This window comes from Sphaerodactylus townsendi, linkage group LG03 (assembly GCF_021028975.2).
Source record: "Sphaerodactylus townsendi isolate TG3544 linkage group LG03, MPM_Stown_v2.3, whole genome shotgun sequence".
Classification (NCBI taxonomy): Eukaryota; Metazoa; Chordata; class Lepidosauria; order Squamata; family Sphaerodactylidae; genus Sphaerodactylus; species Sphaerodactylus townsendi.
The window spans coordinates 171,693,710-171,720,301 of NC_059427.1; the positions used below are offsets into that span (position 1 = coordinate 171,693,710).

The 26,592-nt window shown below is 48.2% G+C and overlaps 1 protein-coding gene across 1 annotated transcript; it reads left to right on the top strand.

The window, feature by feature from the left end:
* Nucleotides 1–3,482: 3,482 nt before the first annotated feature.
* On the top strand, nucleotides 3,483–25,445 carry LOC125428029 (rho GTPase-activating protein 9-like). Its single transcript, XM_048487604.1, is given in 10 exon segments — nucleotides 3,483–3,813; nucleotides 7,499–7,743; nucleotides 15,275–15,376; nucleotides 15,378–15,506; nucleotides 18,654–18,836; nucleotides 19,886–19,996; nucleotides 22,122–22,183; nucleotides 24,059–24,140; nucleotides 24,642–24,737; nucleotides 25,329–25,445. Coding segments are annotated over 10 exon segments (1,458 nt in total).
* Nucleotides 25,446–26,592: the final 1,147 nt, after the last annotated feature.

Below are 26,592 nucleotides of genomic sequence, written 5' to 3' on the forward strand. Positions count from 1 at the left end.
TAGACAGTCAGTCAGTCAAGTATTTATTGTTTGAGCCATTGGCTATAACAATACAGAAATACATGCAGTTAAAACAGTAACTTAGTTAAAACAATAATTTAAATTAAAACAATAATTTAGTTTTACATTAAAATATAAATTATTAGTGTTCGCAATCTCTAAATTAAAATGCCCCATCAAATACGTCAGATGTTTTTGCAGCTTCTTCAGCTCGTCTAAGTTAATCTCCAGTACTTTAGAACATCAGTTCAAACAGCGCTTTAAATACTTTGCTCGTAGTTTCCTAGCCGCCAGGGCAAAGAGAGCCATCTTATAAGAAACATAGGAATCCATATCAGATAATAAGAAAATCAGTTTCTCATCATCAGACAAAAAAGCTGTCCTAGGTAGTATTGGCTCCAAAAACCTTTTCCTTATTTCAGAATATAAAGGACAGGAGAGTATGTAATGGAAGAGATCCTCAGGCTCTTGTTTATCCACAGATACAAAAGCGCTGAGAAAATGGTACTCGTGTGTATCTGCCACTAAGCACTGCTGAAGGCATTGATTGGGCCACTTTGTAGGATTGGTAAACTGACTGGGAGTGGCCACCTGAGGGCCTGCCAGTTTATTTCGCCCTCGCTCTTGTAAGACACAAAACCCAGGATTTCCATGTGATTTCCATTCACATTTATGCCCTTCAGCACTTCCTAGATGAGGAGCACTATGAGGTAATTGTGACATCCTTATTCTTAGTTCAGGGATGACTGCCCACTGTGCCCCTTCAGTGAATGAAGTCTCTTCTCCATCACCCATTCATTTACTCTGAAATATCATGTCCTGTTTTGGCCTTTTTATCTGTCTAGTACAGTGAGCCCAACACTGTGGTGATGCACACCAGTTTGTTTCCTGGTACCCATTTGTTTCTTCCCCCAAGCAAGTTGTTGATCCTAGATTTCCTCCATTTCATAGAAGTAGGAGGTGCTTCAGAAGACTGCTGGAAGTATCACCGTTGGGTCTTCAGGGAATGCCCGTTTGGAAATGGCTGGCCTGTCATAACAGAATTCTTGGCTTGAAACCTGGCAACATTTTAATATTGCCTCCTCCCATGGCAGCCATTCTGTGATTGGTCCTGCATCCCATGGCAGCCATTTAATGGCAGAACCCGCTACCCTGTCTTAATATGCCCAAAGCTTCCCCCATCAGGTTTAGTTGGATTAAGGCTCTCTAGTACTTTTTTAGTATAGTCAGTAATCTAGTATATTTTTGCTCTGCATTTCCTTTAATGACCTTAGGGCAGTAGACATAATTATCCCTTTCCCATTGTATATTACACAACAACCCTGTGAAGTAGGTCAGGCTGAGAGTCACCAGCCCAAGATCACTCCTTAAGCTTCATGTCAAATCAAACCCAGATCCTAGTCTGATAATGTAATCACTACACCCCCCTGGTTCTCTTGAAAGAAATGCGATTAGACCTCTCTTCTCTTGCCAATTGACAATGAACCATCTGAACACCTTGATTTTTCAAGAAAAACCAAGTTTTATAGTCAAGTTCTGGTCCTGAACAGAGAATAAAAAAGATCAGAGATTAGATTGCCCACCAAGAATACGAGCAGCCAGATTAGCCCAGGCATGCTATAGTTTAGAATGGGTTACCATCAAGGAAGATTGGTTGCTATGCAGAGCCAGGAAATGGTAAACCACCTTTGCCGTGAACATTCTGTTCTTGGGGTTTCCATGAGTCAACTGCAGCTCAACATATTTTTCTTCAAGAATACAGAAGTGGGCTTGCAGTGGGCTGGGAGGTATAGCTTGATCTGTGGAGGACTGGCAGGAGAAGAGTCTTGGAGGAATGTGGTTACATCCTTTCCAAGAAATGCTCATTGGAAGAAAGTCTGGGAATTCCCATCAGCTAGGAGAAAGCATCAGATTTGTTAATCTTCTAGTTTCTCAAAGCTGCCTCTTTGATCCGGTAAGAAGAGAAAATTCCACAGGATTCCCCTGCTTCATATGGAGGTGGGGTGACTCTCTCTGCAATGGTCTACAAGAATTCTGAGTTGCTTCCTGTTGCAAAAGCCACTCGAATGCTTCTCACAACTTCCGTTTTTCCACTGCTAGGCTCGAATAGGTTACACTTGCTGGGGATGCAAATCTAATTCTGTCCTCAACTGGTAGGCATTCTGCAAGCTATACATACCCTGACTCATGGAGACCCTCAAATGGAGCTAGAGAATTTCATGCATAGAATACTTTGGGTGGTTTGTCTAAAGAGCTCAATCACTAGAGTTTTTGAGCATATTTGGACAAAGATGAGATACTTTCTGAATTATAGTGCTGTTGCCTTCCCCTTCCTTGGCTTTCTTTTTGAATAATGTTTATGCCTGCAACTGAAACTTACAGATGTTGAAAAGCAACATATCTCGTCGCTAAAATAAGCAGTTGTTTAGCAAACGTGTCTCGGTTTAGATGGGACTGAGAGAGTTCCAAAGAACTGTGACTAGCCCAAGGCCACCCAGCAGGAATGTAGGAGTGCGGAAACACATCTGGTTCACCAGATAAGCCTCTGCCGCTCAGATGGAGGAGTGGGGAATCAAACCCGGTTCTCCAGATTAGAATCCACCTCCTCTTCACCAGTACACCACACTGGTCTCTTTGCTCTACCTGTAGATTTCTAAACATTACTGAAATGCCGTGAGTCTCTTCGACTCCAAAACATACTAGCCAAGATAAGTGCTGGCCCATGGAACTTGTCCCTGCTTGTCCACAAAAGTGGCCTAATATCACCAGCCAATACTCCTGAGTTTATCCAAGCGTAGTCATGAAAGACAGGTTGCTTGTGTAACCTCAGCTTGTGGGTTCTGTGGGGCAGTACTTGGAAGGAGTGGCAAAGAACCAAATTTAAACAAAACAGTTTACTTCTCTTTACAAATAACATTCAGCTTATCAACTGTTTAACATTTACAATTCCAAGGTCCTGTTCAGGTTGCAGTTTGGGTCCTTCTAGTTACCGATCTACTGAGTGCTGCCAAGTCCAATTCTTCTTTGCAAGTGGGTTGGCTCCTGAAGACTCCAAGGGCTTGATGAACAGGATGCAACATGATGAAGGTTTCCAGGAGAACTCTCACCCATTACAACCACAAAAAGAAACCCTGGGAAACAATAAGCTCCAACATTTTACAACATAGCAAAATGAAACTAACTACCTTCCCAGTAGTTTCCCAATAATAATATTACAGTTTACCTTAACAAAGGTGTTAAAGGGCTTAGGAATAAGGTCTGGTAGCCTTGTCTTCTCCAAAGAGCTCTGCAGCCTTTCTGCTGCTCTGAGTCTCCACCCCCTTACTGGTTCAACCCATTCTGGGAATGGGGGTTACACTTGCACTGTTGAGACTGATGTGTCCAGCATCTTAATACCGTGCCTCATAATTCTTCCTTTACAGGAGCCATTTCAGAGTCCTGCCAGGCACCTCCAGACTCTCTAAGCCTCCCCTCTTCATGAGATGCTTTCAGGGCGGGGGTGGCTGAGGCCTCGCCTGAGTGAGCCCTCCCTGGATTCTGCAGGCACTGTGATGCTGCAGGCCCTCTACAGCTACCAGTACAAGGCTGAGGATGGGAAACAAGTTGCCATCGTGGAGGGTGAGCTCTTCCGGCTTCTGCGCAAAGCCAATGAGGACTGGTGGCAGGTGCAGCGGCTCAGTCAGCCCAAACAGAGGAGACCCATCTTTGTGCCTGCCACCTACGTAGCTGAAGTGCCTCCTGGCACAAGGGTGGCCATGCAGCAAAATGCTACCTTGCATCTCTGCGGTAGTGCGGAACAGGATGATGACACAGGTGAGTGGCACGGGGGATGAACACAGTGACACTTCTGTGGGAGGCCATTGGATACTTGGTGGCCCTATTTAATTTATTTGTTGAGACATTTGAGGATAACGCAGAGCTCCAGAACAGGGGTCTGCGGCACCAGCGGTCTTCAGGATCGCTCGCACTCTGCTTGGAACAGGTTCCCATCAGCTCTGCCAATTGACCATGCTAGCAGGGGCTGATGGGAATTGCAGTCCATGAGCATCTGGAGGGCCATAGGTTGGAGACCACTGATTTAAATATCATTGTTCCCTCCTCCAGTTTACCCTCACAACAACAATGCTACGGGGTATATAAGCGTACCCAGCGCGTTTCTAAGACAGAGTGGTGATTTGAACCTGAGTCACCCAGAGCCTAGTCTGGCACTCTGACTACTACACCAGTCTGGTTCAATATGTGTAGCAGAAGTAGATAATGAGCACATTGGGAAGGGGGCCCTTGTCCATTTGCAGTAACATTTGATGCGCAGGACATATTCAATATCCTGGTCTGACTGGGCTGTCCCATCAGGGAATTACCTTGCTCTAGAGCCGTGGTGGCGAACCTTTGGCACTCCAGATGTTATGGACTACAATTCCCATCAGCCCCTGCCAGCATGGCCAATTGGTGAGCTGATGGTGAGCCCATGGTGAGCCCATCTACCTGGGAAAGACAGTTTTGTTTATTTATTGAGGTCGTTCAGCGGGGACCCAGAAAGGCTATCCTCTCTTCCCTTTTATCCTCAACAATAACCCTATGAAGTAGGTTAGGCTGAGAGTATGAGGCTGGCACAAGGTTACCCAGCAAGCTTCCAAGGCAAAGTTGGGATAGGTACCCGAGGTTCAGCTGGGTCTCAGTAGTATCATGAGGAGCTCAAAGAGAATATTTAAAGATGGCTGAGGAGAGACATAATGTATGTGTAGAGTGTCGTTGCAGTTGACTTATGGCAACCCCAACAAGGGGCTTTGAAGGCAAGTAAGAGGCAGAGGTGGTTTGCCATTGCCTTTCTTTCTCTACTGAAGTCTTCTAGCCAGTGAATCCCTACAAAGTGTTGCCACGCTGCTCAGTGCTTTTACAAACTCCGAGGTGCCCAGCTCTCGGCAAAATCCAGGAACCGAAGCAAGACCCGACACGTGGGGAGTATAATAAAAGGAGAGTTTATTTTGAGGATGCTGACCTAAGTGTCCAAGCACCTCAGGTCCACACGGCCACTGCGCTGCCCTGCTGGCCTCACAGCATCGCCCCAGCCACGCTCTCTCCCACACGTGGGGAGCCAGGGAGAGAGACCAAGACAACCCACCACCCATTCATTGTAGGAGTTCAAAACAGCCAAAGTCATGCCATCTACAACATACAGGAACCAATCAGAGTTCGATGCATCTCCTTCTTGGATTTACCGTTAAGGAGTAGGGGCAAGCTGGTGGCGTGTGCACTGGCGGGAGAATCACAAAAGGAGTCCCTTCAGGTGTTCCAGGGTCCAGGAAGTAGGAGCTTGATGACGATGGCCCCTTTATCACCCACTGGCCAGGATTTGGCAGGGCGAGGCGCTTTCCTCGAGGTCTTCTTTTGTGTGCGTCCATCAGGGGCCTTTACACGTGAAAGGACAATCAGGTGGGGCTTTGAGAATTTAGGACTCCTGCTGTGAGGCAAAGGAGGTTCCACGCAGTCTGAGATGCAAGGAGAAACTTATAGATACCTGTTTTCTATCTAATACAGTGTGAAGCTACCTAACTAACACTGAGGTAAAACATAAGTTTAATCCTCCTAAAATTCTGAATAAGAAAGGGATTAGAAGGGTGGAGACAGGGTTTACTTCTGAAACCATCCGCTATCACAAGTACCAATCCTGCTTAGCTTCAGAGATGAGGCTATACCATGCCACTTTCCCTCCCCAAGGGGAGACATAATGTAGATTCATAAAATTACGCACGGGGCGGAGGGAGGGAGAGAAAGGGATTTTCTTCCTCACCCATAGTGTTCAAATTTAGGGGAATCCAATGAAATTGTTGGGAAATCTGACTAGAACAGACAAAAGGAAATAGTTTTTTTTATCCAACATTTAACCTGTGGACTTCTCTTCCAGTGGAAGTGGAGATGGTCATGCACAAGGATCACTTTAAAGAGGAAAGAAGGGAGCATCCATGTTCAAAGGCAGTAAACCTCTGGATACCAGTCAGAGGTGGGATCCAGCAGGTTCTCACCAGCTCCCAAGAGTGGGTTGCCTGTTAATTTTAATGACACGAGAGGGGAGTTACTAGTGCAGTGCAACACTTCCATTAAGAGGAGTTCCATTGGGTCCAAAATCCATAAAGTCCTGTTGTTTCCCTGTCATGGCTGGATTTATGAGAGGTAGAAAGGCAGGATAATTCTCCCACCATGCAGACTCTCTTTTAAAAGAACATGTTTTAGAAATATGCTGTTAAGTTCCTTGTTTTAGGAAAGTCTCCTTCTTTGCAGATTTCCTAGAAACAAAATTCTAGAAATGGCTAGAAAAAAAAATTATGAAGTGCTTGACAGGCAGTCCAAATTCTAGAGGAGAAGTAGTTGTTTCTGTTGGCAGTAGACTGATAGAGGACTTGCTATGAAGTAGGGATTTAAAATTATGGACAGAAAGATACTAGCTGGAGAGTCACAGAACTTTTTTTTTTAGAAGAAGAGTTTTTTACAATATAGAGGAGTGCTAAGTAATGCCCACCTGCCCCTGGAATGCCACTTGCTTGGTGCCCACCCAGCCCCATTGGCGCTACGCCACTGTTTGAATCCCACCACCATGGGAACCTGTTACTAAAATTTTTGGATCCCACCACTGATACCAGTGCTAGGAGGTGGCATCAGGAGAGGGCTTTGGCCTCTGCACGCCATTTGTTGGCCCTCCAGAGCAACTGGCTGGCTGCTGGGTGAAGCAGGGTGTTGGACTGGGTGGACCACTGGTCTGATCCAGCAAGGCTCTTCTTATGTTCTTAAGATTTGGCTGGGGACCCCTGTCAGCCCCAGCAGCTTTGCAAGAACCTGGAGGGGGACACTTTAGCGTGGTGATGGAAAGTGTCCTCAAGTCACAGCTGACTTACGGTAACCCCATAGGGATTTCAAGGCAGGAGACGTTCAGAGGTGGTTTACCATTGCCTGCCTCTGCATGGGCTGAGAGGGTTCTGAGAGAAAGCCACCATGGTATAGTGGTTGAGAGCAGGTGCACTCTAATCTGGATAACCGGGCTTGATTCCCTGCACTGCCACTTGAGCTGTGGAGGCTTATCTGGTGAACCAGATTAGCTTGTGCACTCCCACACACGCCAGCTGGGTGACCTTGGGCTAGTCTGGAGCTTTCTCAGCCCCACCCACCTCACAGGATGTTTGTTGTGAGGGGGGAAGGGAAAGGAGTTGATAAGCCCCTTTGAGTCTCCTTACAGGAGAGAAAGGGGGGATATAAATCCAAACTCTTCTTCTTCTGAGAGAACTGTGACTAGCCCAAGGTCACCCAGCAGGCTTCATGTGGCTTCATGTGGAATTGAACCCAGTTCTTCAGATAAGAATCTGCTTCTCTTAACCTCTATACCACACTTGCTAGTGGGATATTTAGTAGGTGGTGTCACTCCCTAGCTGTGCCAGCCACACAACACCTTGCCAACCTTCATATGTTCACTTTTGAGATGAACATTCCTTGTTCTTCTCCCCTCCAGCGCAATTGGATATGCTCTCCTGTTCTCTGGAAGACCTGTATATGCCACCCTGCCCTCAAATGGAGCTTATGTTCAGCCACAGCCATAGTCTACCAGCCTTGGGATCCTTCTCCCAGTCCCTTTTCAAGAGCCTCAGCATCGACAGCTTAATCCAAAGGATCGGTAGAGAAGCAAGACAAACAGACAAGAGCCAGGGGCAAAATTCTTCAGAAAAGGAGTTGGTGAAGAAGGTGAGCCTCCAAGGGGTAAGAAGAGCCCTTCCTGTCTTGGGCCTTTCTGGATCGTTCTAAATGTGTCACATGTGACAACAAGAAGGTTTTCTACAAAAGACACAGACGACTGAGCTGTGTATGCATCAGGGTGAACTGGCAGCATCCCGAGGAGGTGAAAATGGGTTCTCTCTCTCTCTCTCTCTCTCTCTCTCTCTCTCTCTCTCTCTCTCTCTCACTCTCTCTCTCTCTCTCTCTCTCTCTCTGTAATTATCTGAAATGGTCCAGCCCTCAGAGACATAGCTGCAATGGGGACATCCGGGGAGGCTTGCCCCGGGCGCTGTCATTGCAGTCACGTGGGGGCATGTTGGGAGCAGGGAGGGGCGTGTCGGGGCGGGGAGGGCGTGCACAAGCAGTTCATGCCCTGGGTGCAGTTCCCCCTCCCTTTGTCATTTGCTCCAGTCCTTTCTACCCTCTCAGGACTCTACTACTTCCTTTCCATGACATTCATGTCGTATGTGCTGGCCAGGATGCCCATCTAGTCCAGCATTCTATCTGTCCAGCAGCAACCAACCAGACATCTCTGGGAGCTCACAGGCAGCCAGGCTATTCCCCTCCTCGGTTACCTGTGCTCAGTCCCTGATGTTCAGAAGTACTACGGTCTCTGAACATGGAGGCTCATTGGGATTAAAGAACTTGTCTTAATGCCTTTTAGATTCTATTTTTAAACCAGTGGTGTTCTCCCCTCCCCCCGCCCCGCCTCATGACCGCCCATCTATTAAAACTCCCAATATGTAATTAGTCTCTAAATAGCAGCTGAAGGAAGATGATGAAGAAGAAGAGTTTGTATTTATATCCCCGCTTTCTCTCCTGTAAGGAGACTCAAAGGGGTTCACAATCTCCTTTCCCTTCCCTCCCCCACCCTACAACAAACACTCTGTGAGGTGGGCGGGGCTGAGAGAGCTCCAAAGAACTATGATTAGCCCAAGGTCACCCAGCTGGCATGTGTGGGAGTGCACAAGCTAATCTGGTTCACCAGATAAGCCTCCACAGCTCAAGTGGCAGAGCAGGGAATCAAACTCGGCTTTCCAGATTAGAGTGCACCTGCTCTTAACCACTACACCATGCTGGCTACCATCCCTATGTAATGGACTGGCAGTTGGTGGCCTTGCTACAGGGTATATAAACTTGATGTCAGCCCTGGACTTCTGCTGTCTCTGTTTAAAACAGTACAATGTTGGGAAATTTTAAGGTAGGGTTGGGTAGTGTAGTGGTTAGGGTAGGGGAGCAGAGGCGTTCCTCCCATTGGGCAAAGTGGGCAGTTGCCCAGGGCGCAGCCAATGAGAGGCGCCAAAGGCACGGGATTCGTTTGTGGGATTTTTTGTATTTTCAGTGTTTTTCTGTTTTTGGCCTGCAGAGGGTGCAGTTGTTAGACTAGCAGCACCAAAATTTCAGGCATTTTTTGGGAGACTCTCCTGATGATATCACCCAGGTTTGGTGAGATTTGGTTCAGGGAGTCCAAAGTTATCAGACTCTCAAAGGGAGTGCTTGATCCCCCATTGTTTCCAGTGGGGGCTAATAGGAGATGGTGGCTGCACAGCACAGGGGGTCCATAACAGACTTTCTCAACCAAACTTCACCAAACACAGATAATATCATCAATAAAGAACTCTAAAGATACTCTGAAAATTTTGGTGCTGCTATCTTAATAACTACTTATTGCTGACAGCAGGCACCCCCTAAATTTATTATTTTATTATTTTATTTCAATATCACATTGAAAGTGATGCTGTTTGGGGTGGGGGATGAAATGCTTACCCCAGGGAGCAGCATCACTTTCAATGTTATTCAACAAAAGGGACCCCCAGATTCTCCCTTTAAAGATTGGATTTAAAAAAAGAATCTGGGCTCCCTGGTTTAAACACCGATGAAAATGATGCTGTTAATTTTGGGGGTGGATTCCAGCATCCCTTGTTTTAAACCTAAGGTAGCTCAGATTCTCCTTGTACCCCATTCACCTTAAAAGGAGAATCTGGGGTCCCTGATTTAAATAACATTGAAAGTGATGCTGTTTCCCCCAATTGGCGGGACTGGATACAACACCATAAAATATTTTCCTAGCAGTAATAAAACATTTTGAAAGCATTTTGAAAACGTTTTTCCAAAATATTTCTGCTGTGTGTTCAGATTTGTGAGTTGGGGCATGTTCTATAATGTGATGGGGACTTTGAAATGACCTGGTCGAAAAAATCTTTGTTTGATCACGGTGGGGGAGGGTGGCCGCCCATGGGGGGGGGGGGAATCAAGCCTCAACGGAGTTTTACCCAGGGCTCCAATTTGCGTTTGCCTAAAAGTACGCCACGGTAGGGTAGGGTTGCAGGGTTTGGGGAGGGACCTCAGTGAGGGGTAATGCCATGGAGTCCACCCTCCAAACCCTTTTCCCCAGGGGAACCGATCCCTGTAGTCTGGAGAGCAGTGGCAATACAGGGAGATCTCCAAGCCCCACCTGGAGGTTGGTAGCCCTAAGGCCCCTTCCGGACACTCAGAACAATGCACTTTCAATCCACTTTCAATGCACTTTGCAGCTGGATTTCACTGTGCGGAATAGCAAAATCCACTTGCAAACAATTGTGAAAGTGGATTGAAAGTGCATTATTTTGCATGCGCAGAAGGGGCCTAGGCTAGGGCACCAAACAGAACAGAACGATTCAGTCTGGTCCCACAATGCCATGAAGGTCTAACCTACAAGATTATTGTGAGGTTAAAAGGAGGGAGGAGATAACCTTCTACACACTCCTGCGTTCCTGAAAGGAAATGTGAGATAAAGATGCAAAAATATGTTTGCTGGGGGGGGGAGGGGAGTTGCCCAGCCTTTCCTTTCCTTGTTTTGTTTTTGTTTTTAATTGAAAGGAACCTAGCAGGGGACAATGCAGTTTTTTGATGCAAGGAACCCATAAGACAAACACCCCTTCCCCCCTGTACAATGCTTGGGTTGGGGGGGGGGGGTGCAGTGCAAAGTGACTTCAGCCCCATGCAGTCCATTTCAGTGGTCCAGCCAGTCTGCTCTGGATCCGTGGTATGGGTTAAAAACCTCTTGTGCGTGTGTTCCTCTTGAGGTTCATATGGGACTCCCATAGTGGACACGCCTGCGCACCACTTCCCCTTTTGCCCTTTCCCTGATTGGAAGGCAGCGGGAGATCATACTCACCCACAGGATGTGGGCAAGCCTGGAGGAGGGCCAGTCACTTCTCAGGGTGTGCCTGGTTGCTCCACAGCTGACCCAACACTGACAGCAGGCTGTAAGTAATGGACAACGAGGGTCCTTGAGGGAGGGCGTAAGCCAGGCCCAGAGACCTGAGGCAGGACAGGAGCAGAGGGTGGGTTCAGTGATGTTGGGGCACAGAGAATGTGAGGACCAGGAGGCTCCCTGGACTGCTAGAAATCATGACAAACTCTAGTGGGGTTTTTTCAGGTTTTTTTCTCAGCTTCCTCCAGAGGGTTGTTTTTTTTTCCCTGCTTCCTCCGGAGCTTGAGCAATGGGTGACGGGCCTAAAAAAGGCTGCATCTTAGGTTGAGGGTTTGCAGAGCAGGACTGAGAAGCCAAGGTTAGGAAGACACGGCAGGATTTGTTGGAGACTGGGAGAACTGCAGAGGGCCTGTGGACGGGGCTTCTGGTGGACTTCAGGGAATAGGACTGTGGTAGGGTTAGCAGGAGTGGAGCTTGTGTGGCGACAGCCCTGAGCTCTGGCTAGCAGCATCTTCCATCTTGACATCTTTCTCAGAATTATAACTCCCCTTTCTCCCAAAAGCTCAGGACTGCATGAATGGGAACGACCCAAGTTCTGTCTTCAGAATTACCCTGTGAGTGGCTTAAATTGAGGAGGGGCAGGAGGTGGGCTAGGATTGCCAGTGCAAGATCGTTCAGTTCCCACCACTTCTCAGTCTGTGTCTGATATTCTAACTGGTTCAAACATTCTTTACCCACCTTGGCTTCCTTGATTCTCAGCTAGGGTAGCTATTTACAATATACTATTTATATGTTACCAAAAAAAAAGAAGACTTGGGGCTTCAAAAGCAAGGATGAAGGAGGACAGCATTTGCATATGCTAATTTACAGAAACACATGCAAATGTGTACAGAAATGCTGTTATGGAACCATTCGCTGTAGTGTCAGCTCTGTTTGGGGCAGCAGGAAGATCTCACCTCCTTGAGCAGCAGCCTTCTTAGACACAAAAATCAACTGGTTTTATTGAACAGACACAGAAACCAGAGACTGACCTTCCTTCCTTCCTTCCTTCCTTCCTTCCTTCCTTCCTTCCTTCCTTCCTTCCTTCCTTCCTTCCTTCCTTCCTTCCTTCCTTCCTTCCTTCCTTCCTTCCTTCCTTCCTTCCTTCCTTCCTTCCTTCCTTCCTTCCTTCCTTCCTTCCTTCCTTCCTCCCTCCCTCCCTCCCTCCCTCCCTCCCTCCCTCCCTCCCTCCCTTCCTTCCTTCCTTTAGAGATAGGGTTGGCCAGTCCCCTTGACCACTGGTGTGTGTGTGGCGGGGCCAGCAGCAGATTGGGGAAATCCTGGATATTTGAGGGTAGATCCAGATCCAGGTTGGGAAATGCCTGGAGATTTGGGGATGGAGCCTGGGGAGGACAGGGACTTCAGTGGGGTACAATGTCGCAGAGTCCACCCTCCAAAGCATCCATTTTCTCCAGAGGAGTGGATCTCTGTAGTCTGGAGATGAGCCATCAGTCCATCAGATACCCAGGTCCCACCTGTAGGCTGGCAGGGACCTGGGTATGCTCTCTACAATGCTTCTAAAAGATGCTTGAGGACTTTGACACATCTACAGATCATGACAGGGGAAGGGGACGAAGTCCCTGAGAATGCCTCTGTTTAAAATCTCATTGCCTTGGACCTGCTGATGCATGAGTATCTTCATTATTGTTGTGGCTGGCATGTAAAGATCAATAGAACACAAAGAGGGGAGGGAGGAAGAGGAAAAGGAGCTTAGTTAGGGGATGCTCTCCCCTTTTTTTTACATCAACCCTTTGGGACCGCATTACCCCATATGTCCCGGCTCGTCCTCTGTGATCAGCAGAGGTGAATCTACTGGAGATCCCTGGCCCCTCGATGACGCGGCTGGCCTCCACACGGGCCAGGGCCTTTACAGCCCTGGCACCGGCCTGGTGGAACACATTACCATCAGCTATCCGGGCCCTCTTGGGATGTGGAGAGTTCCATAGGGCCTGTAAAACCAGGAAGTGATCCACCGAGACGCTGGAGAGCCCAGCCACTTCAGAATAAATGCCACTTTTCCTACACAAGTAGGGTCCCTTAACATCACTGGGACCCATCCTCATTTTTTTGGAAGAGGGTGGTATATGGGTCTCGTGGGCCTTTTAGAATGTACTTGTTTTAAGATTTTTATGTTTTTTGTATGATTTTGTGTTGTTCACCGCCCTGAGCGCTCCGGGGATAGGGCGGTATAGCAAGTTCAATAAATAATAATAATAATAATAATAATAATAATAATAATAATAATAATAATAATAATAATAATAATAATAATAATAATAATAATAATAATAAAGTAAGTTGAGTTGGATGAGTATCTGGACCCAAACATTCCATGTCCAACCCGCACTCCTTGCTTCTTAATCAGGCTGGTGTTTCTCTCTCATGTCACTGCACAGTCTTTCATAGCTGTTTCTCTTGTGTCGGGGTGGGATTCTTTTTGCAGTTCTTTTGTAGTTTCTGCAGAAGTACATGTGTCTGACCAATTCCTGTCTTTTTTTCCCCTCCTGCGCTTCCTTTGCCTCCAGCTGTAGCCCAGCAAAACCTCTTTTCTCACTATGAATAATAGCAGGCTGGTATATGAACAGTGTCTTGACATAATTCTCCAGAGTGAATCTCTCTCATTGATATGATACCAGTCTCTTGGTATTGGTAACTAAAGGAGATTGACAGCTACAAACATATTATAGCAGTACCCCAATATCCAACCCCCCCGAAATAGCTTTCCTCTAACTCAGGGGTAGGGAACCTTTAACACTCAAAGAGCCATTTGGACCCGTTTTCCATGGGAAAAGAAAACACTTGGAGCCGCAAATAATTTTTGACATTAAAAAAAAAGATAACACTGTATATATTTGGTTTTTTTACCTTTTACTCCACTCATTCTGAGAAGTGCATGGATGCGTCAGACCAAATGCGGCCTGCTGGGCGGGCGAGGATAAAGGGCTGCCATGGCTGCGGCCTACCATGGCCGCCCGGAAAGCTACTCCAATGGGGCGAAGCGAGAGGGGAAGCCCGTGGCGCGGCCCAGCTGGCAGCTGCGGGCAGTTGATGCGATCACCGCCCTGCACTGCTGCTACCTGCCTGCAGGGTGCGACAGGATGGGGCCAGTGGCTTGGCTTCGATGGAGCCACAGTGCGAAGGGCAGAAGAGCCGCGTGCGATCTTTCCCGAGCCGCAGGATTCCCTACCCCTGCTGCGCTCAGAGTGGCTGCTTTCTTTAACAGGAGGGGAACCCTGAGTCAGAGGAAGATTCCTTCGACTGGAGGAAGACTTCAAACATGAGCCAAAAGACAGCTAAGGTATAATATCTTGATAAATTAATAAATACATTAATAAGCTTGGCTCAGTGAAGTTGTATGATCAGAGTAGGGCCCCTTCCGCACGTGCAGAATAATGCACTTTCAGTCACTTTCAATGCACTTTGCAACTGGATTTTCCGCAGCCGGAATAGCCGAATCCACTTACGAAACAATGGTGAAAGTGGATCAGAAAGTGCACGGTATTCACATGTGTGGAAGGGCTTCGAGATCCATCCACGTGTCTTCCTCTTCTTTTGAAGGTACAGCCCAAGACACTGGTTGTTATACCTATTATGTATTGAATGCTTCAGGCCAACTTATCTCAGGCTCCTTTTCCTCTTCCTCCCTCCCCTCTTTGTGTTCTATTGATCTTTACATGCCAGCCGCAACAATAATGAAGATACTCATGCATCAGCAGGTCCAAGGCAATGAGATTTTAAAAAGAGGCATTCTCAGGGACTTCTTCCCCTTCCCCGTCATGATCTGTAGATGTGTCAAAGTCCTCAAGCATCTTTTAGAAGCATTGTAGAATATTAGGCTTGGCCTTTAGGGCTCTGGGTCCCAAGTAAGGAGAGGGTGAGAAAATGTCGGATCGCATTTTAACCTTTTCATGACCTGCCTCAAGCCTTCTGAGTTGAGACAGTTTTGCTAATGCTGTGTATATTTATTTAAAATATTTATACCCTGTCTTACCACGGAGAACTCAAGGCAGCTAACAAAACCTCAAAGAAACCTGCAAGGTCACAAACATTGTAAATATCCAGAAAGCCGAAAACTTGAGCACAATTAAAACATACTGCTGAAAGGAAGCCAAGGTCAGTGCCCTCCTTATTGTGTCTGACTTCCAAAGGTGTCCACAAGATCAAAAGAATCAGCAGGGGAACATTAGTAGTGAAAGTATCTGATGTTTCATGGGACTGCCTTGAGCTGGAGCTGCTGTCTCTTATGACATGTAAAAAGCACAGCTGGTTTTCTTTTGTCAGATGTTGGATGATACACATCTGTCTCCGTCTGTGGAAGCACCCCCAGTGTATTGCAACCTGGCGGAGACGGAACAGCTAGACTCAATGCCCCACCAGCCATCCCAATCCCCCTCTACAAGTCCTCGAAGCCTGGGAACACCATATTGATTCCTACTTGCGACACAGTTACTTTTGTAAGCCGGCAACGGGTGAGAAATCGTGGAAGCCGCTGCGGAGGAACAGCCAGGAGATGGTGAGGCTAGTGTTGTTGTGTGTGGGCATTAGCAGGGGTCTTTCCCTCTCATCTTTGAGCAGCTGCCATCAGAACAGTGGGGTGGTAAGACTATCAGCGGGCTAGAGGTGTGTATCACTGTTTGATCTGAAGGCATTCAACCACTAGCAGGGCAAGTCTACACAGCAGGGGTGTATCTGCCAGAGGAACATGGGGGGGTCAACTGACCCCAGGTGCCACCCATTAGATCACATGGGGGGCACAAAATCCATAACCCTCCCACCAGGTGCCCCTCAGCCCAGCACCACCAGGTCCCGCCCCGCCAGTCTGCCCAGGACCGCTGCTGCCCTCCTCCGCCAGCTGAGATAAGTGGGGCAGGACTTGAGCAGGTGTTGCCCCGGGCGCCATTTTCTCCTGGTACGCCTCTGCTACACAGAGTTACTCCTAGGCCTGTTCCTGTAATAGAGTGGATTCATGTCCATTCTGCATGTGCTGCATGCATGCATCAATTTGTAAGAAAAGGGCGATGTGTGTTCCGTTTACAATTGAAACCAAGGATCAGTATCTGGGTAAATATGGGCATTGTATACCATATGTGTGGCAGTTAGAGTGGCCACTCTGGTTTGGGAAATTGCTGGAGATTTTGGGTGTGAAGCCTAGCGAGGGAGGTATTTGGGGAAGGGACATCAGCATGGTATAATCCCATACAGTGTACCATTTTCTACCTGGAAAGTGATCTCTGCCACCTGGAGAACAATTGTAATAATGGGAGGTCACCTGGTGCCGCCTGGAAGTTGGCAACACTAGCAACCGTACGTGGGTCGACTGCGACAGAAGAAGTGTACAATGCATGTATGAAAGAAAAATGAAGTGTGCTCTGTACAAAAGCAATTCAAAAGTGGTTACCGGTAGATAAGGCCCGTCTTTTAAGTCACTTTCAGAAGCAACAGGATCGATTCTGGTCCCAATGCAGCATTCCTGGGGCTGGGATCATGATGGCTGGTAGAGATTATGGACAGCCATTTTTAAACCACTTCCTAGAAATGTGTTCCACTGATGAAATTGGGCTATATCACACTGTCTGCCTTCCCTCACTGAAACATATATACCAGGGGTCTTCAAACTATGGCCCTCCAGATGTTCATGGACTACAATTCCCATCAGCCCCTGCCAGCATGGCCAAGTGGTAGGGCTGATGGGAATTGTAGTCTAGGAACATCTGGAGGGCCATAGTTTGAAGACCCCTGATATATACTAAAGAAAATGTGTCAGTCTTTAAGGTTCTTCTGGGGTCTTATTTTGCTCATGTTATTAAGATGTTTTGCTGGCACCTGGTGGCAATACCATGGAATTGCAATATATATGAATTCACAGGATGCCTTTAGTGACCGGCCTCTGTTCTCAGAGGCATCAAAATGCTTTGAGGTTGGTGTTTCTCAGAGTGCCAGAGCACTAACACCCAATGTAGATGACGGATAGAATGCTGGACTTGATCTCAAGAGACTCACCTTCAAATCTCTACTCAGTCATGAAGTTCAGTGAATAACTTTGAACCAATGCCTAATTCTAGGGTTGTTGTGAAGAGAAAAGGGGGAAACCATAGACATAATTTTGTACAATGAGTGGAAAGCAAATATTTCAATGCAAGTCTATGTGACAGCTTTAAAAAAACAAATAGCCACTTTTGTGAAAATGTTCACAGAGTTGGCCTATGTGCAGTTCATGTTCTTGTGTGTGAATGCAAGGGTGTGTATGACATGAACATATGAAGCTGCCCTGTACTGTATTAGGTCGTTTCCACATGGCAAAATTATACCTGTGCACCACCGTTTTTTTTTAACCTGGGTCTATTTTATCCCGGGGTGTCCGTACGCATGGCTGCCTGCTTTTTTAAGGAATCAATTGAAGACCGGTAGGAAATACTCCAATTTCTTTTGCACACGTTTGGGACTTCTGTACTAACTTTGGAAACATCTCTGAGCGTGCTCGGTGTCCCGCATTCTGATTGGCTGTTATTTTTGAGTGGCAGCTTGAATGAACGTCAGGCAGGGAAATCAGGCAGCTGGGCAGGGAAAATAAACCGGTCCTGCTCCTGATGGGTTTTTGCACAGTAGCAGGCACAAGTAGTGTCACACTGGAATTTTTAATAAAGAACCTCGAACCTGGTGATTTTTGAAAATCCTGGGGTAAGGGAAATATCGTGGGGCAACACTGGGGCAGGCACGCTTTAGCACTGGGAACCGTGCGGAATTCTGGGCTGCACAGGGATATTTTTCTTGCTCGACCCAGGATATTATGACCGTGCGGAAACGGCCTTAGACTCCTGGTCCATCAAGAGCAGTATTGTCTGCACAGACTGGCAAGGTCTCAGGTGAGGTCTTTCATATCACCTGCCTAGTACATTTTAACTGGCGATGCCAGGGATTGAAGGTGTCGCCTTGTGTATACCAAGCAAATGCTTTACCACTGAGCCATGGCCTTTGTTGCATACCTTAACATACTTGTAGAAGGACATGTCTTCTACCCTTCGGATTTTGTGTAAGAAAGGCTGCTCTTCTTGGGAAGGGTGCGGGTTTCTGATGAGTCCACCGGCTGAATCTCGGCTTGAGGAGTCCGCTCCACTATTGAAGATCCTTGTTGACAAATACCTGGCACCATTTCCCTCCCTTTCCAACAGGCTGCCTTCAGAACCCAGCCCTTCCTGGCACCTTACGGCAAACTGAATGTTCGGGCTGCCCGCCAGGTGCCCGGGAAATTCTGCAATAATTACTCTCACAAATGAACAGTGTGTCCTGACAGAGGGGAAGGAGCAGCCCTGCCAGCTAATCTCTAAGCCCCCTCCTACACTGCTACATGCCCCCTGCCGTGCGGAGTTCGGACCTAAAGTTCTGCTGTGCGCCAACAGCAGTGAGGGTCAGGGCAGGAATGGGGAAGAGGGCAGCACTGAGACAGGAGAGCTGTGGGTCAGGGAAGACTGGCGGCAGTTGGCAATGGGAGCTGAGGAGTGAAACAGAGTTTATGTGGTGGCCCTGTGGATTACGACGGTGAGGTTTTCTTAGAGCTGGGGAGAGGAGGAACGGCGTTTTGCTGCCAAGGCTCTAGCTCATCCGTTGCCCTGCTGTCTCTCGAGAGAAGAGTGTGCAATTCTGGTATTTTTCTCCCTCCCAGAGCTTGGGACAGGCCGAGGGACACGGTCCCTCACCCTCACCCTCACCCTCAGCAGACACTGCTCTGGGTGCAACACCAGGCGGAGAGGAAGACGGAGGGAAGACGGAGCTGCCTGGTGATCAGGGCCTCAGGAAGCTGAGCTACGCCAAGTCCATGATGCTGCCGGAGACACGGGGGTCCAAGGTAAGTCACGACAAGGGCTGGAAAATCGTAGAGTTGGGGGTGTCCTTCCAAAAGAACATGAGAGAGAGAGAGAAAGATGCCATGAATGCGGGGGATGTAGCAGATAGCAGAGAATCCCTAGAACAAGCGATGTGAACCTTTTCGAGAACCGAGTGTACACTTTAATTTAAGCCAGAAGCCCCTTGTTTATTGCCATAGAAGTGCCAACACTGACGAATTTAACCTGAATACTAGAGGTTTTTGTTTAGAAAAAGCAGTTGGCTCCGAGTACGTGCGTTACTCCAGAAATTAAGCTGGAGTGGTGGATTTGGTGAAGAACTGGCACAGAAGCCATGCTGCAACTCTTCCAACGGGCGAATCATGACCCTCGGAGGGTTTACTCAGAAGCAAGCCCCATTGGCAGCAACCGAGCTTACTTCCAGGTAAAGGATCACGCTTCAGTTTAACAGCGCTTAACAGGGTTACTTACACTGCTTCCCCAAAACTATTTCTTGGAAGCTTAATGCTGTCGTTAGACCCAAGCGTGCCCAGGGCCAATTTCTAGATCAAACTTTAGGGGGGCACTCTGTTTGCATTACTTACAGAAGGGCCTCACTAAGGTGCACACCTCTGGCACCTGTGCCATGGAGTTAAGCAATGCTGGTCTAGAACAGTGAAGAAGAAGAGGAAGACGAGGAGGCGGAGTAGTAGTTTGGATTTATATCCCCCCCCCTTTCTCTCCTGTAAGGAGGCTCAAAGGGGCTGACAATCTCCTTTCCCTTCCTTCCCCCACAACAAACACCCTGGGGTGGGGCTGAGAGAGCTCTGAAGAACTGTGACTAGCCCAAGATCACTCAGCAGGCATGTGTTGGAGTGCACAAGCTCATCTTAAACCAGATAAGCCTCTGCAGCTCAAGTGGCAGAGTGGGGAATCAAAACCAATTATCCAGATTAGAGTGCACCTGCTCTTAACCACTACACCGCACTGGAAGAGGGGAAGACGACTGTATGAAGGGATTGGATACACCAAGTATTGGGGTACATTTCTTTCTTTCTTGACTCTCTACCAGGGAGGTCATCGCCGGAACCTTTCCCAGCACAGCTGTGCAGCCTGGATGGTGGACTACCCCGGGTCTGGCACTGCCAATGGCTCCACATCTCATCTCCCTGACCTGATGCACGTGAGTAACCGCCCCTTCTTTCCCACACCCCACAGCGAGGCCTGCCTGCAATGTGACAAAGAACCCAAAATCTGGGTTTATAATGCCAAACCAGTCCTGATCCTCTCCTTTGGGAGGCTGGGATCTCCTCACTCCCTCGGTCTTTTGAAGAACGCTCCCCAGACAGGATGAAGAAGAAGCAAAGGGGGCAGTAGGGGGAAAGGGTGGTGTGTCATAGGGTCTGGGTCTAGAGCAGCGGTGTCCAACTCTGGTGCCCCAGATGTCCACGGACTACAATTCCCATCATTCCCTGCCAATTGGCCTTACTGGCTGGGGCTGATGGGAATCATAGTCCATGAACATCTGGGGCACCAGAGTTGGCCACCCCTGCTCTAGAGTGTGAATGAAGCACGTGGGACAATGGGCGGCAGAGGGTTGCCTTTGAGAAGAAGAGTCCTGCTGTGGTGCCAGGGAGATCTCAGGCCATTGGAGTGTCCTGCAGAGAGATTGTCATTTACAGTTTTTCTCCTTGGATATTCTCCCCATAATGTATGATATCTTCCTCTATTTCCCCATCTCCCTGTGGGAACCTAACTTTGGGCTGAACTAGACACGCAGCTGCAAAATTCCTGTTTGCTCTGAGTTTCCGCAGCATCATGCATGACTGCAAATTGGGTTGCCGGATCTAATTCATATCACACGGATCCTCTAATTTATATGTTATGTTTTCCCCCCATTCCCTCCGTGAGTCCATGCAATGGGAGGTACATTCCCAGTTCTGTGTTCCCAGTTCTATGCTGGGAACCCACATGGGCCTGATTCGCATCAGGACCTGAGCATGTGAGGAGAAGGAGCTTCGGCCCCTCTGCCTAGCACTGTTTTCCTGACCTCAAATGGCTCTTATTCGTCACATTAGGGAAATTGTCCTGAGAGTTCCCCACCAGTTCACAGGGAACCCCACCTCCCTGAGGTCATTTCAGAAAAAAACACAGCATAGCCAAGGGGCTGAAGCCCTTCTTTCTTATCAAAGTTCCAGGGTGAACTGAGCCCCTTCTAGGGTTGCCAATCTCCAGGCGATGTCTGGAAATTACCCCATTTGGAGATCTCCTGGGATTACGACCGACTCCAGGTGACAGAGAACTCTGCAGAGAAAAACAAACACTCTCCAACGGCCCGATGTTGTGCTTATGCTATTAATTATAATGTGATGTAAAGTGTAAAGTGAGAGAAAAAGTGACTCTTTAAAGACTGTGCTTTTAATAGTGCTTCCATGGCCAGCAGGAAGTTGATCATTAGAGACAAGAGTGATGCTCCATTTCACCCAACCAGTTTTACAACTTGTGATTCTAGCCCCCTGCCCACTACGAGAAGTGAGTTCCCAGCACAGGGCTCTTGCAGGCACCTTGCCAGGAAACATAAGAACAAAGCCAATGGATCAGACCAGAGAGTCCATCTCTAGTGCAACTCTCTGCTACCTAGCAGTGGCCCTGGAGGTGCAACTGCAGGAATTCCCGTGCAGGATGTAGAGAGGAAGCAATGGCCTTCTAGAAACATTGCTCCTGAGCACCTGGACTGTTAAGGCATTTGCAATCTCAGATCAAAGAGGATCAAGATTGGTAGCCATAAATCAACTTCTCCTCCATAAATCTGTCCAAGCCACTTTTAAAGCTATCCAGGTTAGTGGCCATCACCACCTTCTGTGGCAGCATATTCCAAACACCAATCACACGTTGCATGAAGAAGTGTTTCCTATTATTATTATTATTATTATTATTATTATTATTATTATTATTATTATTATTATTATTATTATTATTATTATTATTATTATTATTATTATTAATTTATTTCAAATATCCATAAACAGCCACTCAAAACGCTTCTGTGATTTCAAGGACCCAGAGAAAAACATGTGTTTAGATAGCCCCTGAAAGCTGATCTGCCCCCTTCCTACTGGCTGCTTTTCCTCAGTACCTCCAAAGCAAGCCTTCCACCTTTCCAGTAGGTGAGACGCCACTGGGAGTCAGTCATCTCTGCATGGAGTCTTGGCGAAGAAGTGTCTTGTGAGTGAAAAAGGAGAGCAAGAGTGTGATACAGGAGAGGCCAGAGGAGTGACTCACAGGTTTTTCTTTTTTCTTTGTTGCAGACGGTGGAAAAAGCTGGACAGCTGAACAAAACCAAGATTGCTGAAGGAGGCCGCAAACTCAGGTAACCCAGTTCGAGAAGAGGCTTTCCAGCCTCTGAGGCAGAACTCAGAAAGCATTCGATTCTCCCGGCCTTCAGGCTAACCTGGCCACCTCCTCGGTTATGACTGCCATGGCATTTCACAGCTGAAGGGATTTCGACAAGCAATGTCCTGGGCTGTGAATGGACAAAAGGGTTAGGAAGAGGGTGTTAGTGGATAATGGGGCCTTTCTCAGCTACCCTTGCAGGACAGGAGGGGCCAGGCGAACTTCAAATAAATCAAGCGGAGCTGAGGTTGGGTCCTGTTCATATGAGAGGAGGAGGAGGAGGAGAAGAGTTGGATTCATATGCCCCCTTTCTCTCCTGGAAGGAGACTCAAAGGGACTTATAAACTCCTCCCCCCCCTCACAACAAATACCTTGTGATGTGGGTGGGGCTGAGAGAGCTCCAGAAAACTGTGACTAGCCCAAGGTCACCCAACTGGCATGTGTTAGAGTACACAAGCTAATCTAGTTCACTAGATAAGCCTCCACAGCTCAAGTGGCAGAGCAGGGAATCAAACCCGGTTCTCCAGATCAGAGTGCACCTGCTCTTAACCACTACACCACACTGGCTCTGGTGGGGTGTGGGAGAGAAAATATTGGGAAACTGGGAGCGGGATGGGTCCTACTGGTCTTGTTTCATAAGCCTGTTCTGCAGTGTAGAGGATATATGGATGAATTTAGCAGAGGTCTTGTGTGTGGTTTGTTCTGCATGGGTCTGCCCCTGCCATCCCCTCACTTTCTCTGCCATCCTCCCATCTAACTTCATTGAAGTCAGTGGGTTTGAAAAGATGTAAGGTCTGCCCAGATCTGCCCTGGCAGTCTAAGACCTCGGGGTTATGGGATATTTACAGACAAGGTGACAAAATTGCTGAATAAAAGTTGACTTCTAAACTTTCCATCAGCCAACCATTTTAAAGTCCAGAAGGGAGGTGTGACCTGAAGTTGTCTCGAGGGACTGCGTCACTGGCATGAGAAAACCTGGCATCTTCCATGCACAAAGTGATAGGGAAGAAAATGCAGAAAGCTTTCTTGTTCTATGGGTGCTGTTACTGCGGGGCCTACTCTGTGGTGGCCCTACTGGTGTTTTGTTATTGGAAAGTTGAGGAGAGTTGTGCATATTGCTGTTTATTCCAGCAAAGTAAAATAATGCTACCCATGCAGCATGGAAGAGGAAAATACACACACACATACACTGAAACATCTATTTTAGCACTTTGGAGCTGGGGTGTGGTGCATGGAATATATATGCTAGAGCAGGGGTGGGCAATTATTTTTTTCCATGGGGCCGCATAAGAAACAGAAAATATTGTGGAGGGCCGGGCCAAAAGGCTGAACTCAATTCTGCATAATAGGGGCTGATAAGTGACAGACAGGTGCACAGATCAACTTGGAATCAGTGGCAACAGTTCTGCATACAACACTATTTGGCACAGAGAATCACAGGCTTAACCTACCTGCCAGCTTCTGTGGGGCTTTCAAAAGCACCTCGCTCCCCGAGGCGCTTTTGAGAGGCACTTTTGAAAGCCCCGCAGAAGCCGGCAGCCAAGGCAACTGGCTTCTGCGGGGCTTTCAAAGGAGGGGAACGCCCCAGAAGCCACTGCGCGAGGGGAGTGGCCTTTCTCAGAGGCCCTTTCCGGCGCAGTGGCAAGGTGAGGGGGGAAGGGGGAGGGTTAGCGGAAGAATGAGCAGCGCGGTTCTAAACAGGTCCTCTTAGGCCAGGGCCAGGTCTGTCATATGGGCCAGTCAGGGTCATCTGGCGGGCCGGATGTGGCCCCCGGGCTGTATAATGCCCAGGTCTGTGCTAGAGGTTTCTCCTTCCTGAATTATCCCCCCTGCCTCCCTTATCGCCCTCCAGAAAGTCCTGGACCTCCTCATGGCTGGTGCTGGCAGGGAACAGCCTTATGTTCTACAAGGACCCCAAAGTTGCAGCTGAATGGGTGAGTGGAGCAGGCTGATTTGGCAGATGGAAGAAAAGTACAGAAGCACGGATTGTGCACGGCACCTGAAGGCAGAGGCGGAGCACTCGTGGGGACAGATGGGCCAGCTGGTCATGTGGGGGGCTGCCCCCACACCCCTCCCTTTGACCCTGCCTCACCAGGTTGCTCCTTCAGCTGGTGGAGTCTCTGCCGGCCGAAGGAGAAGCCTGGGCGCCCCTTGGCCCCATCCCGTCAGGCTGAAGGAGGCTCCGTCAGCTGAAAGAGCAGCCTGTCGGGGCTGGGCTGAAGGGCGCCCAGCAGCCAGCTAAGGTAAGTAGGGTGCAGGGGTGGGGGGTGGGTGCCCGGAGCCGGTGTTGTCCCGGGCGCCATTCCACCCCCTCCCGTCTCTGCCTGAAAGTCCCCTTGTGTTCCTTTTCCAGCTGGTCTCTGGGGTTCAGCAAGCCTGGCGTAGGGTCTGGTAAGGTTAAAAGAAACCTCCTGTTTCTCCACTCTCTCCTGCAGACTCCGGCAAGCAGCCGACCGGAAAGCAGCGTGGATTTGCGAGGTGCCCGCATCGAGTGGGCCAAGGACCTGTCCAGCAAGCGGAACGTCATCCATGTAAGCACACATGAATGCTTAGGGAGTGCCTTCTGACCTGCTTCTGGGGGTCAGGAATCAAATTGCTGATAACCGAACCTTTCCCCAACCATGGACTGTTGTGTTATTTGTGCCATTGTGCCAAGCAGGGGCTGATGGGAATTGTAGTCCATGAACATCTGAAGACCCACAGGTTGCAGACCCCTAGAGTAGACAGTCCTGACTTTGTTGGACCAATGGTCTAATTCAATATAAGACAACTTTATATGTATGTATGTGGCTTGGTTTTCCCAGGAAGTGGGCTTTAGGTATCCCTTTTCAGATGTGTTTCCAGGAGCTTGTAAGTCACCTTGAGTCTCCTTACAGGAGAGAAAGGTGGGATAAAGATCCAAAATCCTCCTCCTCCTCCTCCATAGGCTAGTCAAGTGCAGCCACAGGCTTGAAGTGACATATTTCTAAGTGTGACAACCACCTTCTTAATTGGTCTTGGGTTTCCTTACACACTTTCCCCCTTGAATAATCAGATAATTCTGACCAGAAAGAAACCACAGTGGGACACATGGGAACACCACCTACTCTAACATGGCTACTCCTTTTCTCTTCTATTCCTAGTTCCGCACGGTGACTGGCAACGAATATCTCTTGCAATCAGATAGTGAGGTTATCAGCCAAGATTGGTATCAAGCTATCAAAGGAGTCATCCGTAGGCTGGTGAGTTGTGGCTGCTAACGGAAAGGAATTGACAAGAAATTGCCTTATGCTGATGAGGCTGGGAGATCATAAGGGCTCAACTAAGCATCCATGGTACAAGCATTCTGACTGCAACATGTGGAATTCCAGGATGTGTGTGGCTGTTTTTACTTAAGAAAATGGCACGGGAGGGAAGGCTGAAGCTCCTCCCCTCCCTCAGCCATGCTCACAAGCAGAAATTTGCCCAAGAGCTTTTGGAAACAAGAGTTCCCAGATGTTGCAGGTACTGTTAGCTCGATTGAGGGAACCCCAACCTGATTTGGGTCATACATAATGTTTAGTTAAACCTAGGTTGCCAAGCAATGTCTGAACCAGTAGAAGTTATCCAGTGGCAGATACCATGTTCCAAAAGGCACCTCCTTCAGTACCTAGGAGAGCTCCAAGGCAGATCAGATGTTGTCTTGGCAAGGGCTGCAGCCCAAATGAGCTGTGAAGTAATTCTGCCAACTGCTTTTATTCAAGACTCATTCACACTGCAGCTTACAGAAGAATGAGGGGGTATGGGTGTTTAGTGAGACACTGCTCTTTTTCACGGATCTGAAACTTTGATCTAAACTTTGATCTAAGCAGTAGCCTCAGTTGTAAAGTCATCTGCCTTTCCTTCAGTCTGGACCTTGAGCAGACTCCTATGGATGTGTGTGTGTGTGTAAAGTGCTGTCAAATCACAGCTGACATGGTGACTCTAGAAGATGAGAGACTGAACAGAAGTGGTTTGCCATTGCCTCTCCCCTTGCGCAGCAACCCTGAACTTCCTTGGTGGTCATCCATCCAAGCATTAACCAGGGCTGACCCTGCTTAGCCCCTGAGATCTGAAGAGGATCAAGCTAGCCTGGGCCAGCCAGGCCAGGGCTGTGGATGTAGATCTGTCTAAGCCCTTTGCTTTATAGCATAAGAACATAAGAACATAAGAACTAGCCTGCTGGATCAGACCAGAGTCCATCTAGTCCAGCTCTCTGCTACTCGCAGTGGCCCACCAGGTGCCTTTGGGAGCTCACGTGCAGGATGTGAAAGCAATGGCCTTCTGCTGCTGCTGCTGCTCCTGAGCACCTGGTCTGCTCAGGCCTTTGCAATCTGAGATCAAGGAGGATCAAGATTGGTAGCCATAGATCGACTTCTCCTCCATAAA